At 54.2% G+C, this 17196-nt stretch overlaps 1 protein-coding gene across 2 annotated transcripts in view; it reads right to left on the reverse strand.

Annotated features, from left to right (window-relative positions):
* Window positions 1–17196, reverse strand: part of GTF3C1 (general transcription factor IIIC subunit 1) — a 71065-nt gene that overhangs the window by 5524 nt on the left and 48345 nt on the right. For both annotated transcript variants that reach the window (XM_021700641.2, XM_044915092.1), the window contains exons 21-32: window positions 16803–16938; window positions 16089–16170; window positions 15766–15954; window positions 13737–13894; window positions 11739–11881; window positions 9879–9960; window positions 9507–9619; window positions 7448–7510; window positions 6496–6589; window positions 2730–2902; window positions 1552–1839; window positions 343–602 (exon numbers count right to left, since the gene is read on the reverse strand). In XM_021700641.2, the coding sequence (XP_021556316.2) occupies window positions 343–602; window positions 1552–1839; window positions 2730–2902; window positions 6496–6589; window positions 7448–7510; window positions 9507–9619; window positions 9879–9960; window positions 11739–11881; window positions 13737–13894; window positions 15766–15954; window positions 16089–16170; window positions 16803–16938 (1781 nt within the window). The remainder of the gene's footprint in view (window positions 1–342; window positions 603–1551; window positions 1840–2729; window positions 2903–6495; window positions 6590–7447; window positions 7511–9506; window positions 9620–9878; window positions 9961–11738; window positions 11882–13736; window positions 13895–15765; window positions 15955–16088; window positions 16171–16802; window positions 16939–17196) is intronic.

Consider the following 17196-nt stretch of genomic DNA (forward strand, 5'->3'; position numbering starts at 1 on the left):
ACCCCGAGAGGTGAAGGGGAGGCAAGAAACGGGTGGGAAGGGGCCCGAATATTCTCATTTTACGTAGAGGAAGAAGAGACTGCCTCAAATTCAGGGTATGGGAAAGCAAGGTTTAAGTAAGCTATTTAAAGTTTCAGAGGTAACGCACAGAGGGCTAAAGAGAGTGTAAAAATTGGAAACAACGGAGATGTAGATGATGAATGTAAGCCGAGGACTCCTCTTTCAAAGCAAGAGATCGAAAGCAATACTTCAGATGTCTGTGGAAGTGTGTACTTCTGAGCCCTGGAGGGAACCAGCAGCACTGAGCAGGCCAGCACCCCGCGTCGGCGGGCAAACACTCACCGGTGGGCCAGAGCCGGGTGGGCGCGGGGGTGCGGCGCAGGCGGAACGTCACCTGGCAGGAGTTCACCACGATGCTGTCGTTGGGGTTGAGGTTGCGGGTGCTGACGATGCCGGGCGCGCAATAGCCCCGCATCAGCAGGTAGTTGGTGTGGGAGGCCTGGCGGGCTTTCACCTCGATGGCCCGGCGCTTGCTCCCCGAGCCATCGTCCAAGTCTTCCTCCTCGTCGTCATCCTCGTCCAAGCCCCCGTCCTTCCCCAGACTAGGAGAAGAACACGGACCTGGGTGACAGAGCGCAGGCCCAGCGTGTCTGCTGGCCCAGCCGGCCCTGCAGCGGCAGAGGGCCGGCTCCCTCACACAGTGGCCCCCTCAGAGGGGCTGCCGTGCTCCGGCCTCAGCAATGGCCTGTGGTCGCTACAGACCCCCTCCCCCTCCCCCGGGCATCTGGCTGTGAAGGGCAGCGCTGCCGCTCCAGATTCATCCCCTCTGACCACCTCCCCACATGCCGCGCTCACCCCCGTTCACATACCAGTGCCTTTGCAAGGGCTCTTCCTGCTGCTGGAAACCCTTCCAGTTTCTGTCCCTAAACTGCCTGCTTTTCCACTAAATCCCAGCTTAGCTATTAGGCCCTCAAGGACCTCTGCCAGAGCCACACCTCGACAGGTCCCTCTCTTTGGCACAGCCAAGCCCCGCCCCGCGCCTGGAGGCACCAGCACGAGGCAGTGGACTGGACACAGTGCTGAAGTCCCTAGTCCCTAGTCCCCAGATCTGAGGTCCCGTCCCGGGGAGCTCCCTGCCGCCCTGCTGACATCTGCCATCTCATGTGCCAGATGCCACACAGGGCCAGACATGACGCGCACAGACTCAGCATGTGTTGGTGGAATGCATAAAGACCAGGAGGGAACGCCTGGGTGGCTCCGTCGGTTAAGCGTCTGCCTTCGGCTCAGGTCATGATCTCAGGGTCCTGGGATCGAGCCCCGCATCGGGCTCCCTGCTCAGGGGGTGTCTGCTTCTCCCTCTGCCTCTCCCCCTGCTTGTGTGCGCGTGTGCACGCTCTCTCTCTCAAATAAATAAATAAAAGCTTAAAAAATAGAAGACCACATGATGGAGCAAATAAAACCGCGGACACCACAGGATACCACAGTGCATGAGGCCCCCCGGTGCACTCAGAGCAGCATGTTAGGGGCGCCTGCTGACACCTCCTTCCTTACCTCTTCATGACCTCATTCTCCACCATGGAGCTGTCCACCACGACAATCTGCTCTGGGATCCGGACATCCACGGAAATGAGGCCCAAAGAGAAAAGGGTCAGGGCGGCCACACAGTGCCCTCCAGGGCTGTCCAAAGAAAATGCCACCAGGTGGCTTGTAGACTTGTGATTATCCTGGTCTTTGAAGGAAAAATTATCGGGCTGGTCCAACTTGCCGGCAGCCAGGATTGTGTTGAAGAACTGGAACGATTCCGTGCAGACGGTGCTTGGAAATCGCCATGTAAAAATCCTGCATGGACAAAAAGGAGGTAAGGTCCAAACTGAGGACGCGGTGCTAGAGGCCTCCACGTGGATGGGCTACGGGCCCTTAAGATCTTTGCGTTCAAAACTGACCACACCAGCTTCCCCCCCACCCGCCCCAAACCCTCTTTTCTACTTCGAATGAAGGTGCCATGTTTCAAGCTAACTGCCTGTGCCTTCCCTGCTCACCTGAGCACCTTCCCGGTGGGCGGTGTCTTTGCATCTAACCTAATACTCTATGCCTCGCAGGCATTCACTATAAACAGGCGCCAAACTGGGGAAGGCGAATGCACTTCTTGTGACAATCATCTTTACCCCAGGCAAACCCCGACCCGTGCAGAGACGACAGGACACGTGTGTCCATGTCACTGTCTCCATGAGGCGACCGCAGAGTCAAGCCCTGGCCTCTGTTCAAAAGCGTGCCTTCCCACAACCCTGTAACGGGGGCCTAGGTCCCAGGGAGGGACCCAGAAGGTCTTCCGGATGCGAACGCTGCCCCTTGGCTCACAGACAAGAATGCCGCAGTGCAGAAATGGTCAAGAAGTAGCTCAGCATCCCAGACCACCGCTCGGACGGCTGAGGGGCTACAGACCGCATCTGGAAGATATGGGATGGCTTCAAACTGAACACATAGCTCGGTGCAGCTCTGAGCCATGAGAACGGCCAATGAGGCCTGACCAGGATGCCGTGCCTTTCACTGGGCTCATGAGTGCCTTAGAAACTCATTTCTCATTTAAGATTTTTCTAGAAGCTGCACGCCCTCCGAGGAAGATGGACACCCTGCTCCTTCCGCTCCCATGCGCTGCTCTTTGCAGAGAAGGTGTGGCGCGGCCTCTGACACGGGCCCTGCCTTGCCCCAGCCCCAGCTGGAGGGCTCACCTGTAGTAGGTCTGGGACAGCTGGTAGGACATGGGCACGAAGGGCAGAGCCCGGTTCTTCTTGGGGCCCAGCATGTGGTTGACGCGGCGCCGGTTGACCAAGCTCCTTTTCTGGCACTCCATGAAGGCCTTCACGAGGATGTGGTCCTTGTACTCTCGGTACAGGCGGAAAGTCTGCAACACAGCAAGGCCGTGGGTGAGCGAGGCTCTCCAGCAGCTAGGGGGAGAGGAGCAGGGCGCGGGGGTGCACAGAAGTGGGAGCCCATCACGTGTGCCGGAGGGACTGAGACGGGGCCGAGGGGCTGGGAGGCTGGAGCAGACTTCTGGGGGTGCGGGGCGGGAGAGCCTGCAGGAAGCTAGCAATCCGATGACAACTTTCACCGCTATCAGAGAGAGGGACACCCCAGAGGACAGGCAGCTGGGACAAAGGACAGCTCTGCACCCCACGGCTATGTCTTGGGATACAAGGTCATGGGAGTCAACGCAGAACGACCTCTGATACCCCTCGCTTCCCCAGCCTTCACCCAGCCCATCAGTAGATCCGGTTGGCTGTGCCCCCATAAACCATTCCCAAACACAAGGGCTTGACGCCGTCTACACCATCACTCCTCAGCCTCTGCCTAAGTGCTCTCCCTGCCTCCGCCTGTGCCGCCTGCCCCCAGCCCCTGGCTATCTGCCACGCAGCCCCAGCGAGCCCCGTGTGCCTCCACCAGACCACACGCGGCTTCCCTCTGCAGGGCCAACTGCCAGTCCTCACTACACCTGACAAGGACTCCCGGGACTGCGACCCTGCCCACCGCTCCGGCCTCCCCGGCCTTCCTACTTTCCCTCAAAGAGCCTTCCCACTGTGGGAGCCTGGCCTTTGCAGCTCCCATTTCTTGGACAGCATCTCCCCCCTTCAATTTTTGCAAGGCTGACTCAACACCCAGCTTTCAGCTCAAATATGTCCCCTCAAGAAGCAAAGCCTTCTCCTTCTTGCTCCTCTGCAGCCAACTGTATTATAGGAACCTGTTTTATTTTCTCCGTAGCAACGCTCTCCACCTGAAATGTCCTCATTCGCTTACTCGTTCTCTCTCTCCTCCACCAGAAAGAAGTCCCACAGAAGCACAGATTCAGTGGTCTGTTGCTGCCACGGCAGCGCCTGGCACCGGGTGCCCAGCACGGGGCAAATGTGGCTCCTGCCGGCCACGCCATCCCGGCTCCGTGGCTCAGATTCGGACCGGCCCAGAGGAAGAGCAGCTCCAAGGCCGGCAGGGCCAGGAGAGTCCCAGTGACTCCCATTACTGGAAAGCACTGGCTCACCCAGCTGACCCAAGGCGAGTGTCCAGCATATGCCAGACCACAGGAAAGTCCCTGCCAGACCCGTCTCCTCAAAAGCACTGGCCAGGCAAACGTGTCATGGCCTGAGAATTTTAGGCTTGGGAGGTTCTCTGCTACGTTGGCCCTGGATCCACGAGAGGCAGAGAAGATGGAGGCTCGTGGACTTCAAGGGATCCTCTGAGGCCACACCGCTGGGCAGGCCTGGGACCAAGAACAGAACAAGGCCTTGTCCTCGAGCCCAGCGACCTCACCACTGCAGAAGGACAGGGGATCAGGAGCCAAAGTGGTGGTCAGATGGGGTGCTGGAGCAGCACGGGGTGTTCTCCTGGAACCGGAGAGGGGTCTGCGCACACACTGGGCCTTGTCAGTCTTGAGGCCCGCACACCACCCTCGATTTCTCTAGACAGAGCTTCCACGTCAGCCATGGAGCACAGGCTCGAGGCGGGGAGCACCGCACAGGGAAGAGGGCAAGGGGCTGGAGAGTGGCCAGGAAACCATCGTTCCTGCCCACTGGGCGAGCGCAAGCTGGGATGCAGCTTCTCCTGGAAAGCCTGGTGTCCTCAGCTCTTCTCCGTATGAAGACGACAACAAGGGGGGGCATATCCCCCCAACAGCTGCTGGGGTGGCGCAGGAGCACATATAGGGAGGGAGGGAGTGTGGCCCAGCCCACCAGACTTCCACCACTGCCCTGCACTGCGCCTCCCAGAAACCTGGGGCTGCAGGGAGCCGAGTGGGATCCTACACATGGCCCCTGGCCTTGTCCCTGCCAGCCTTCCAGTACTCAGTGCCAGGTGCGAGGGTCACGAAAGCAGCGCCCTGCCTCCTGCGGTGGCCCAGGTGCTCTCACGCAATTTCCCACACCCCTGGGGGTCAAGGAGAGGGACGAGAGCCTGGACACCACCTGGAAACGGAACCAGAGGAATGACAAGCAGCAGCATGATGCAGGGGACAGGCCCCGGCTGGGACGGAGGGACCTGGCTTTTGCCATTAACTTTGGGGCTGGGCTTTCTCATGGGATGGGCAGTTGGACTAACTCCCGAGGTCCTGTCCTGCTCGAATCCCTTCTGGGCAGCACAGCCAAGAGGTTCCTCCATAGCCACAGGTGAAGTCGGAAATTGGGATTTTTATGGGCAATGTCAGTAGTAAATTTAAACAATTTTTTTTTCTTTTTAAACAAGCTTGGGTCCAATAAGACAGAGCCAGGGGCCAGACTGGGGGCTGTCTCTGTGGGACTTCTGCCCCACCCCACCCTATTCCAGTCTTGTTCTCTGGCATGTTCCGGCTCACATGAGGCTTTCGGCACAGAGGAGGGGGCAACGCCCCACGACCAGCCTCCCACTTGGAAACACACATACTTCATGTGAGTAAGCAGGGTTCAAGGGCTCTGTGGCACCAAGGATAGCAAGAACGGGATGACTGGGGACCCTCCTACTAGACTGTCCCAGATGACTGCTGGACAAGCAACTGCACCTCATGGTGACGAATTCAAAGAAGAGACATGAACACTCAGTCTTGGATCTGCGAGGGCCTGGCCATTGCTGTACAAGGACTGTGGTCACACCTGGCCACGGGTTTTCCCTCAATCACTCCATTTCCCCCAATCTTCCTCACCTCCCTTGCGGCCAAAGTAACAAGCACCACCTGGAGAATGTGGGCAGTGCCCCAGCTGGGTCTGCACCCCGCTGTCTACACCCTGCATCAGAGTCCTGGGGACCAGCAGCATTCCTGTCAGGCCTCTGGGGGTGGGGGGGCCCGGGGCCCACGTGCTGACCGGTGTGGTCATTAAGAATAAGGGAGGCATGGCTCCGGTGAGGGGGGCGGCGCAGGCCCTCCTCCGCACCTCCCTGCTGGGGCCCTGGAGCCACAGTCTCAGGTCTGACAGAGAGTGCTGTGAGATCTCGGGCACTTGCTTCTTCGTGCCTCTGAAACGCAAGTCTCTGTGTTCACAAACGAGTGCTAAGCCCAGCACCTCCCCAGGCTCAGGACGGGGTCCACTGAGAACCGCCTTCTTCCCTCCCCACCTCACTCAGCCAGGACAGAGCAGCATTACGTTCCCAGGAGAGAGAGAAGCCCACAGAAAGGCCGCTTTCCCGCCCGGGGACCTCTGGCCAGCTCGCCATTTCTGAATTCTGCTTGGAGAAGAGAAGCTGCACAGGTCAGTCGCTCCCTCAGCTCTCTGTCGTGGCTCGCTTCCTCTTCACCCTCATTTTCTGCATTAACATTCGACTCAAAACCTCAGCCCGGGAGGGATTTTGGAAGTCACTGGATCCTGTCCCCACGCTTGGAAGATGAAAGAAGGGGGCACAAGAGTCTCAGGGGAAATCGGGGCCCCCCTAAGACTGCACAGCTGAGAAGAGAATGAGCGAGGGCCTCGCTCAGCTCCCACCTCTGACGGCCTGAGCCCCACAGCGCTGCCGCGAAGCTGTCGCCAGGTCCCTGCCACCCACCTGAAATGACCGGCAGGACTCCATTTGGCTGTCCGAGAGGGCCAGCGTGCTCTGGACCAGGTTTTGGAGCACCAGGAAGTGGATGTCATCCATGCTGAAAGACAGTGGGCAGGAGGGCACAGCACATGAGGCTGTGGGCCACGGGCACCGCTCAGTCTGGGTGCATGCAGTTTTTATTTAGAAAAAGTGATCCCACAAAAGTGACCCAAATGCCAAAACTATTCATAAACCAAAACAAAACAAGTGGTGGTTTTTAAGCCTTACTAACTGGTCAATTTTTACAGGGAGAAATGTTTCCACTTAGTGGGTAAGGGGTGCCGTACCCTGGAAATGGGTTTATGTGACAACTGACAAATGCAGTTAGCGCTGAGATTTTTTCAGCCTGTCTATCTGTGAAATCAAAAATTGCATGCCCTATCTATCTACCTACCTACCTACTTACCTATCTACCTATCAGATCAAGAGTTCATGCTCTACTGACTGACCCAGCCATGTGCCCCATTTTCCTCTAATCTTAAACAACTTTTTCCTCCAAAGAAGCTTCTCACTGAAATACAGAGCTAAAATCAAACTGAATATTGTTTTCCAACATGGAAAAAAACCAGGTTTTCTAACCAGAGCTTTGTGTGGAAAGCTCATGGGCCTGGAATTCAAATCCCTTCCTCAACCCGCCTTGAGGCTAGGCCACTGATTCATGTGGCTAGGGTCGGCAAGTTTCTCCCGGAAAGGGCTGGGTAATAAAGATTTCAGGGTCTCTGTCGTAGCCACTCAACCCTGATGCTACAGGATAGAAGCGGCAGACAGCACATGGGCCAGGCGTGGCTATGTTCTAACACAACTTTATTTTCAAAGACGGGGGGCAGGCTAGATATGACCCTGGGTGTCCCCGGTTGGGTCACCGGCAGCCCAATCAAGCGGCTGAGGGAAAGGCACTTGGTCAATCGGTGCTTACGTATTCAGTTCATCCTCTTTCCTCGTTGGATCCTTTTCATCTCCAATCGCCAAAACTCGGTATCTGCATAAGGAATGAGACATGAGTGTGTCAGTGGAACACGGCTGACCTTCACCAACCGAGCGGAGGCTTACTCAACATGCCATTTACTGGCTGAAGTGTTGGAGGAAATATAAAACTCATTAATTAAAATTCAAACACGTACGTGTCAGTTACAATGAGAACATACCACGTTCTGCTCCCCAAATGAGCGTGTTGTTAAAATGAGGGTTGAGGAAATGAGGAATGTTCATTTCACTGACAATTATCAAACAACACAGGAAAGTGTTTAATGGCAGAAAGCCACTGTTAATTGTTAAGGGAAAGGGATCTAAAATCATGGGCCCGTTATGATTACAAACAAGCATAGAAAGACGCCTGGAACAAAATACCCAAAAAAGAAAGTAGTTGTTATTAGGTAGCAGATTATTTCCCCATCTGTGTTTTTGAGCTTCAAGTAATGCTGCTTCCTTGTGTTCCTACCAAGCAAATAAATACAAGAAGAGAAGTTCAATGCGCTAGCCTTCACACTACACAGCCAGGCAAAGAAATATAAGAAATCGCAAAACTCACTTTTTAAGAAACATGGCTGTTTCTCTATAAGACTTTTCTTTGGTTTCTATGATCCTAAAGTCAAAATTCATCCTGGCAACAGTAAATTCTTGAAATTTAGTAATAAGAAGAAGTACCTTTTCAGAAATTGGACTATTTTCAAAGTTGTTGGATCCATTTCCTTTTTTGCCTGGCCTGCCAGGATGCTCAAGATCAAATTTAGTGTTAAAACTGTTACAACTGGATGAGACTTCTTTTCTCCAAATGGTTCATGAACTCTCCTTTAAAATAATCTTTAACTGTATTCTTCTTTTTCTTTTTTAAAAAATTTTATTTATTTATTTGACAGAGAGAGACAGCAAGAGAGGGAACACAAGCAGGGGGAGTGGGGGAGGGAGAAGCAGGCTTCCCGCCGAGCAGGGAGCCCGATGCAGGGCTCGATCCCAGGACCCTGGGATCATGACCTGAGCTGAAGGCAGACACTTAAGGACTGAGCCACCCAGGTGCCCCTTAACTGTATTTTTCTATAACTAAAAGTTGCCCCCCATATATTTACTGAAAATAGGTGGGGTTATAAATTACAAATAGGTAAACGGGTCATTTGAAGCACTTTTAAAATTGAATATAAACCTTGCCATTTGGGAGTTCTGGGGAACAGTTTGCTGCAAAAAGAAACACAAAACACAAAACACAGTAAGAGGTGTCAACTCCGCAAAGGACTACAAATCGCTCCCTAGGCCTGGCATACGCGGGCACGACGTGAATTACTTGTTGGTTGAATCAAAGAACAAGATCTCCAAATGACGTTCAGGGGGCTAGCTACAACCGTATCATATGGTTCCCAAATAGGAAAGGATCGATGACTGTCACCTCTATAGGAAGAGATTCAGAAAAAATCCAGTGGCCAGAGGGACCGTCTCGATGAGGGTGGTTAAGAAGGAACTCACATTTGGATTAAGCAGTGGAAACAGGCCTGGTTTACAGAACTCTAGATTCTAACATTTCACGGGTTCTATGCTCAAAGCCAAGTATGTTCTCTGCAGGTGCTCACTGGTTGAGCTGGAAAGGGCTGGGACATTGGAGTCAGACCCAATGTGGAAGTTCAGATCCTGGCCCTGCAGCTCACAAGCACCGTGGCCTTGGATGAGCTACTTCTAGCTTGGTTTCCACATATGTCAAACGAGCAATCTTGGCAAAAGCATACTAACCACTTGCGGAGGCCTGGATTAGGCCAGCAGCAGGGCCTCCACAGCAGAAGGAACGGGGACACCTGGTGGGGTGCTACGGATGGCAGGGATCTCCCGTTTTCAAGTTGCCCATGAGAGGAGGCGAGGTGATTGAGTCAAGGACACAGCAGGGTTAGCTGCGAGGCCATGGAAGTGCTGACCAAGGGAGAGGCCTGTGGCCAGGCATGACGTTTCCTCTTGCCCCACAAGGATCACACAGAAACTTCCCCGAAGAACCTCACCTGGCAAACAGCTCCTGGAGCGTGTCTGGGATTTCAAGGTTAGGATTCTTTAGAGCCGAACTGAACTTCTCTTTGAGCTTCTCCACAAATTCTTTAAACTCATTGGCACAAACCTTTCAACGTGGGAGAACGAGACGTTAAGCCCTTTCTCGCCCCAAAGGGAGGTTTTGCTGACACATCAAGGAAAATCTCGCAACAAAACTCCCAGAGCAGCGACCTCCCAGAACTGACGAGCTGATCTCCCAGACGCTCAGGAACAACGTCCGTATTTGCAAACCCAGCAGAGGCGCTGTGGGACCCGGAGGACCAGACAGGAACCTACACCCCCCTGCCTTCAGGGCAGGCCGAGCCCAATGACCACACAGGGCCTACCTTTGGGTCTTCGTAATCACATTTTCGATTCATGAAATCTCCAACAAGTGCCTTGTCCTGGTACACCTCAGCGAGGCAAACCCTGCAGGAAGAGAGGACAAACGTGAAGTCTGGCATTGTAATAATGTCTGTGTTCAGAACCATTGGGAAAGGCTCCTGTTCTAACACGTCTGGCCTTGGCTAACTACAAGGTATGATTTACTTATACATCTGCTGGGTGACTACAGCTCTTAACAAGGAAGGATTTGGGGTCAACCAACCCTGATTCAAGTCAGGCCTGCTGTTGCTCAGGCTTCACTCCTTTGGCTTCTCTGAGCTTCCATCCGCCACACGTAAACTGAGAACAGCGACTCCCGCCTGCCTGCCCTCACAGGCATCTGGCCAGGACCAAACGAGATGCGCTATGTGCAAGTGTACTGTAAATTTTACACTATCATCCAGGCCCTGGTGTTCGCTATTAGTCAAAAGCACTAACTGTCCACTGCAGACATCTTTGTCTCTCCGTGACGGAAAGAGAGCCTGACTTGCCCAAAAAGAAACAGAGGGAAAGGCAACAGGTGTTTGCAGGGCTCCCAGCAGCCGGGCACTTGCACCTTCATAAAGAGCTTGCAAGGTAGAGACCGTCATTCCATTCGAGAGCTCGGTGAGGCGTAGGGGCCCCCGAGGTCACATGTCTGCCAAGGGCTGGGGCGCGTGGGCCAGGGGTGGCTACGGTTGGTAGCATCGCCCTGCTCACAGGTGAGGGAGCAGCCTCCAAGTGGCTACATGCCGTGTGCTAGGTCCGGCAGCTCCAGGCCACAGCCCCCTCGTGTTCCCGTCCCCCGGCTGCGGCTGCAGGACACGAGCAAGAGCCTCAGGCAGGGGCCAGGAAGCCCAAGTCCCAGAACTCACTCCACTGCCAATGCCCTGTCACCCTGGCCAACCGGCATCCTCTCTCTGGGCCCGTTTCCACTCTGAAAGAATGGGAGTTTGGGGCAGGTGACCAGAGCCCTTTGCGAGAGAGAAGTCTAAGATTCTATGCACAGGGGCCAGTGGCTCCCCGCAGGAAGGCCCCTCGCTATGTCTAACCCACTGGCCCCTGCAGACATCTGGAGACATGTCTGGCTGCCACGGCTGGGGGTGGGGACGCTACTGGCATCCAGCGCTAAACAGCCTAAAATGCACAGGACAGCCCCGTCGCAAAGAATTATCTGACCCCAAATGTCAATAGTACTGAGGCTGAGAAACCCCGGCTGGAGTTTTCTCCACAATCCAGGGCTGGGCTGTTCTTCTCTACAGCCTGGCTGATGGCAGGTGGCCCAAGGCTCAGAATCCAGCCAGAGCCAAGCTCTCCTACTGACCACCCATGGCACGAACAACCGGTTGGTGGAAGCAGTCCTTCCCAACCCCGCCATGTGTCCCCTCCTGGCCCCCCTCTCGTGCTGGCGGCAACACCTGGGCCCCTCCACACCCCACTCGGATGCTCTCTGGCCCTCTCCACTCAAGCCCGTGCCTGTGGAGGGGGTTGTCAAGGAGGCTGACAGGGCGGGCGATGGTACTGTGCCCTGGCCGGGTGAGAAAGAGGTGGGTGCAGAGGGGATATATTCAGTAAGCCACCTAGCCTAGACGGCCCGTTTCTTCCTGGGTAGCAAAGCAGAACAGCACCTACTTCCCAAGGCTGGCCTAAAGTCCACATGATACTGGATGTGTGGAAGGGCCCGGAAGCAGGCCCGGCCCTTGAAAAATCACGGACCCCAACACTGGGACAGGCTGTTGGTGAGCCAGTGGACAACTTAAGCAAACGGGATGAGAGAAGAGTAACAAACTAGAAGCATGGGAGCAACCTTGGCCTGAAGTTATGAAAGTTCAAACGAGGCTTACTTATAGTTCAGATAGGCTTGTGGGTTTTTGACTATGTAGCGAGCTCTTCGTCCAACTGAGTGAGATGTTTTATCCAGAGACTCTTCAAAGGTAGCGTGCAAAATGTCCCGCACAACCTGCCAGGGGACGAAGGGGCCCTTCACCTGGAGCAAACACAAGCCGAGATGGAACGTCAGTATCCTCAGAGCCCACGTTCCAGGTTCTTAACGTAAAGGAGGGGGAAGGGTATGTTCTGTGGCGCCTCTTTCTGCAGCAGATACCCCAAACTATGAGATTTACGGAGCACCGACTACGTGCTTGGCACCAGTGAGGTGTTGGGCGAAGAATAAGCCCAAGTCCTCAATGTTCATTGGGAGAGAGTGTCTTCTGGCAAGTAACAGGTGCTCAGAGGGTGTCGGGTAATACTGTCTGGAGGAGCAATATGTTAGGGAGCGTTAGGAGTACATCACTGTATTTAGACGGTTCTAAAGGTTTAAGTTCATGTTATGTGTGCTCAGAAACATTCTGCACATCAGCAGAAACAGAAGCACTGAAGGAGTTTCATCAGAGACTCAGGAGAACGTCTCGGCCAAAACGTGCAGGAAGGCAGAGCCCAGACAGGGAAGGGGGCTTGCCGACAAGGTTATTTTCCGACAGCCTCCAGAATGAGGAGGCCCAAGAATCTGGTGTCAATTCAAGCAGGGGAGTGGAGGCTCCGCTGGCCCCTCCAGCTGCATGGAGGGTGGGTGGCGGGAGGCACCTCCCTCCTGTCAGTGTTGCGATGGAAAGCCATGGCAGAGGCAAAGGACAGATATTAGGGACAGCGACACGTCACCTCCAGCTTGTTTCTGGGAGAAGGGATTGGGCTGGTATTTAGGAGGGAATGGGGGCGATGTTAAAGAACATCTGGGAAAAGTGGTCAAGAAAAGGAATCCAATGAGCCTGCAGGCAGAGGGCACCCAGGGCTGCACCTCTCGGCCAGCGTGCCTGAGGACAGGGTACACAAACCGGGCTCGGAGGGAGCTGCCGTTCCCACGCTACCCGGCGGCATTACGACCTAGAAGGGGCCCTGCACTAGAAGGTGGCAGAGCCCATTCTCCAGTGGCTTTGGTGAACCAGTTTGATTGGACATTTGCCTACCTCGATGCTCCCTATGCCTTGCTGCAAACTCAGAAGATCCCAACAGCACAAAGTGGCGGGAACAGACAGCGTAGGAGTCAGTGAGGCTGCTGTGGGGAACAGGGTGAGGAGCTGAACTCCAGCTTGGGCCTCGGGACCTTCTTGGAGGTGGTGACATCAGAGGAAAGAGGAAGAATCTGCTACCCGGGAAGCGAGTTCCTCCCCAGCCGCCGGGGTTCAGGGACACGGCCCGGGAGGACACGTGAGTGTGGGGGATGGTGGCACGGAAGGCGTGGAGCCAGGCCGAGGCCGCCATCACCATTCCACACTGACTCAGTACCCAGCGGCCGAGTGAGCACTGTGCAGCAGGCACCATGCTGGGGGCTGTAGCTACGGAAACAAACGAGAGTCTCCCTGCCTCGTGAGGCGTAGCCGCGCCAATGGGCCAAGAAGGACCAGCAGCAAAAGCAGCATGGAAAGTCTATGTCCAAGGGGCACAGCAAGAACACGGTCATTACTTCCAATTGGCAGGGTCACTGAAGCCTTTCCAGAAATGATAAGCGGTTAGGAGAGATAGAGAGGGGAGTTTTCCAGGCAGATGAGGGTGCAAAAAGGGGAGCAGAAAGTGTCAGACTCCTGGTGAAGAGGGAAAGAACAACCCTGGGCCGCCTAGCCTGCAGGTAGGCAAAGATTTGTGTGTGTTACCCCAAGACTGGAAAGAAATGTGCAAAAATGGGAGCATTCATTTGTAGGATTCTGGGCAATGTTCTTCCTGGTGGCCAAGCAAAACAGACGAGAGGAGTGCCCCAGGGGCCACACGGGGAAAGGGCTCCCCACAGGAGGGGAAGCCATGCCACAGGCTGCAGGCCGGGAAGGAGCAGGGCCCGGGGGGCTGAATACCTTGGTGTTGAGGACATTGCTGGCAATCCGGCAGAGCATGAGCAACCCGTCCTCCTGCATGGACCAGGTGACACGCAGCCGGGTCATCCTCTGCAGGGCGCTCTGGTCAGCCTCATCGTGGTAACGCAGGCTCCTGCTTTTCTCTTGGGGGGACTCTTCTGAGAATATCAGGGGGAGAAGAGAGGGAGCCTCTAACAACTGGTTTGGAGCTGTCACTCTGGAGAGGGAAGGGTCCCTACTCAGCTAGTGAGATCTGACCAAGGGTAAGGGTTATCAGAATCACGCTGTGTCGGAAGCCAGATAAACTCACCACAAAAGACTCAGGCCTCGATACATATATATATATATATAGACAGACATATTTATCTATATCTCTCTCTATATATAGATAGATTTTTTTTTCTTTCTTTTTAGGCCTCTTATCATTTCTCTTTGGTCAGATTTCATGGTGACAGGCTGGGCGGCCTGAATGCAGCCTCCTGTTATCTGCCAATCTCCCATTCTTCCCACTGTGGTGCTAGGTAGGGCCCCCACCATGCTCCTGCGTGGTGATCTCAGAGATGTTGTGTGAACTCTGGGGCACCGTGGGGACAAGGTGCATCCTACACAGCTGCCTTGAGGACTGAGCCAGACTGGGTATAAAACACCCAGTGCGGTTGCCAACGTTATGGGAATACTGACTGCGTGCCAAGCACCGGTTTAAGCTTTTTATGTATAACAACGCATAATTAAACTACTACTTTGCAGGGCGCCTGGGTGGCCCAGTCGGCTGAGCATCTGACTCTTGGTTTTGGCTCAGGTCATGATCTCAGGGTTGTGGGATCAAGCCCCTCCCTGGGCTCGAAGTTTGGCGTGGACTCTGCTTGGGATTCTCTCCCTTTCCTCTCCCTCTGCCCCTCTCCCCTCCTCGAATGTGCTCTCTTACTCACTCGCTCTCTAAAATGAATAGAATCTTTAAAAAAAAAAAAAAAAAATTCTCCTTTGCACCAGCCCTAAAAGGAGGCAGTTATAACCCCATTTTGTAGTTGAGGAACCTGAAACATGGTGAGATACAGCGATTTGCCCCAAGTCACACAGCCTAGTCGGGAGCCAGGATCTGAACCATAAGCTCTTACCCACTAGGTTATTTTCAACATCTCCTCCCCATGGCAGTTTCACAAGGTAAACACCATATGCTACTGCCAATTCCAAGAGACCGTTTGTTTAGGAAGTTTTTCCAAATTAAGGCAGAAGAAAAGTAGGGCGAGAACATTTGGGATTCCAAGGGACACCACCACCGTATTTTGCCTTGTGATGAATTCAGGTCTTTGTGAGCCAAACTGATCTCACGCATATCTGGATAGGCTGCGCTAAGGGGGCCTTTCCAACGGACACAAGGCGACTTGTTATGAACGCCAGCCAAAGAAACCACTGAAAACAGGTTCCCGTTTAAACATTCTGTTCTTGTCTGAAAGCGCTATAGCTATCAGATCGTTGTTACAACACACAGACCACTTCAAGGATGTAAAAGTGGTCGAAGAAGCACACCGGTCTCCTCACTGTCCAAGATTCCAAAACACGCCCCAGGGGTTCCTGAGATTGGAAGAGATTCTGCAGGCCTGACCGACTCCCACCTTTCCTCTAATTTACAAACACAACAGGACTTTGGACTTTGGCCTGATTAACATGATGCAGATATTAAAAGCCAAACCAAAAGAATAATAGGATTTGGGCTGTGATGAGGATTTCTGCTAAAGACTTTTCAGTTTTCTCAGTTGAGATGAAGTTAGAAAATTGAAGCAAGGGAGCTTACTGAGAAGGTGCTCTACAACACAAAGACAGGGAAAACACATCAGGAGCCCGCGGATCTGTCTGCCAGCTCGATGTGGGGAATAAATCGGCAACCACGCAGTTAGCCCCCCAGACGGTGGGCAAACAGAACCCCGAGTCTGAGGGCAAAGCTCACCCCGGCCGCAGAGACACGACTGCCTCTCTCTGGGCCGGAATGTACAAAGACAAGGCCCACAGATACAAGCAATCATCATGAAACCTTTTTTCCTTCTCTTGATCTTCTTTCCAGGGTCTCTCTTCAGCCGTTTCCGCTTCTGGCTCCTTCCACCCCTCACTCTCCGGTTCCTGTCCAGCATGGGCTCTCGGTCAATCTCGAACTGCTCTTCCCGGTCAGCGCACAGCTCAGCTCCCACTCTGGCTTCCCCCCAGATATTCAACCTGCCACTGCCTAGAAATAAGCACAGGAGGTGAGCATCTCAGGATGTGCCCCGTGAGGGCCAGAAGACGAATGGAACGTGCCGTAGCCACGTGGCCTGAGCTGGCCCCACGTCTGTTTCTGGGGTGAACTCCCCGCACACGTACCTCCAGCACCGAGTGGCAATGGGCGCTTGGATAGAAACGTCTGGAGCCTCACCATGAGCCCGTTTTCAGAAGCAGTGTTCTCCTAAAAGGCAAGTGCATCACTGGAATCAAGCGGGGGCTTCCCTGAACCCCCAGGGGCCCAGAGCATCAAATGCACAGAGGTGTTCAGGTTTCTGCCGAGAGGCCGGGGGCAGGTGGGCTGCTCTAGGGGCTGGGCTGCTTCTGTGCACTTCCTCATGTCTGACCTCTGTCTCACAGACTTTCTGTTCCTTCTTTCTTTTTTTTCGAAGATTTTATTTATTTGAAAGAGAGAGAATGAGAGAGAGAGCGCACATGAGAGGGGGCGCACAAGAGAGGGGGGAGGGTCAGAGGGAGAAGCAGACTCCCTGCTGAGCAGGGAGCCCGACCCAGGACTCGATCCCGGGACTCCAGGATCATGACCTGAGCCGAAGGCAGTCGTTTAACCAACTGAGCCACCCAGGCGCCCCTGTTCCTTCTTTAAAAAGGAATAACTGTCCACATCACAGAATCGGTTAGAACCCACTGAAAAAACATAGGCCAGGCCAGATTGATATACCTACCATACATACGGAAATAAATACTCGAGCCTCTGGTCAACTTTGTTTTACCAGTTCAGAAACGGGGGCAAGGGGCATGGGTAGCTCGGGCAGCTCCCGGCCAGGGGTGGGGGGGGCCTGCCCCCCAGAAGCCCACCTTCTTGGCCTTGCTGATGATGTAGCTGGTCCAGATCCAGTTGCGCTTTAGGTGCCCGTAGAAACTGGAATCGAGCCCAGCGGCTCCCAGCCCATCCCCGGGGATCGAGCCTTCATCCACAACCTCACGGCTGCCCCTGAGAGGCGGGAAGTAAACAGACAGAGAGCCCCTCTTGGGAACTGAAGAGAGAGCCTGTGCCATGGCTAAGGGTCTTTTTTCTAACTTTTACCTTTTTTGGTAATACCTGACAGAAGCAAAGCACTTGTCAAAAACCCCGCATATTTATGTAAAATTCCCAATTTTTAAATTTTGGCAACCGATTTTTTTTTTTTTTTTGAACAATATAGCCCACGGCCACCCAGAGCCTGGGGCACTCCCGGCCCTACATGCGGGG

Source organism: Neomonachus schauinslandi, chromosome 5, assembly GCF_002201575.2.
Source record: "Neomonachus schauinslandi chromosome 5, ASM220157v2, whole genome shotgun sequence".
Classification (NCBI taxonomy): Eukaryota; Metazoa; Chordata; class Mammalia; order Carnivora; family Phocidae; genus Neomonachus; species Neomonachus schauinslandi.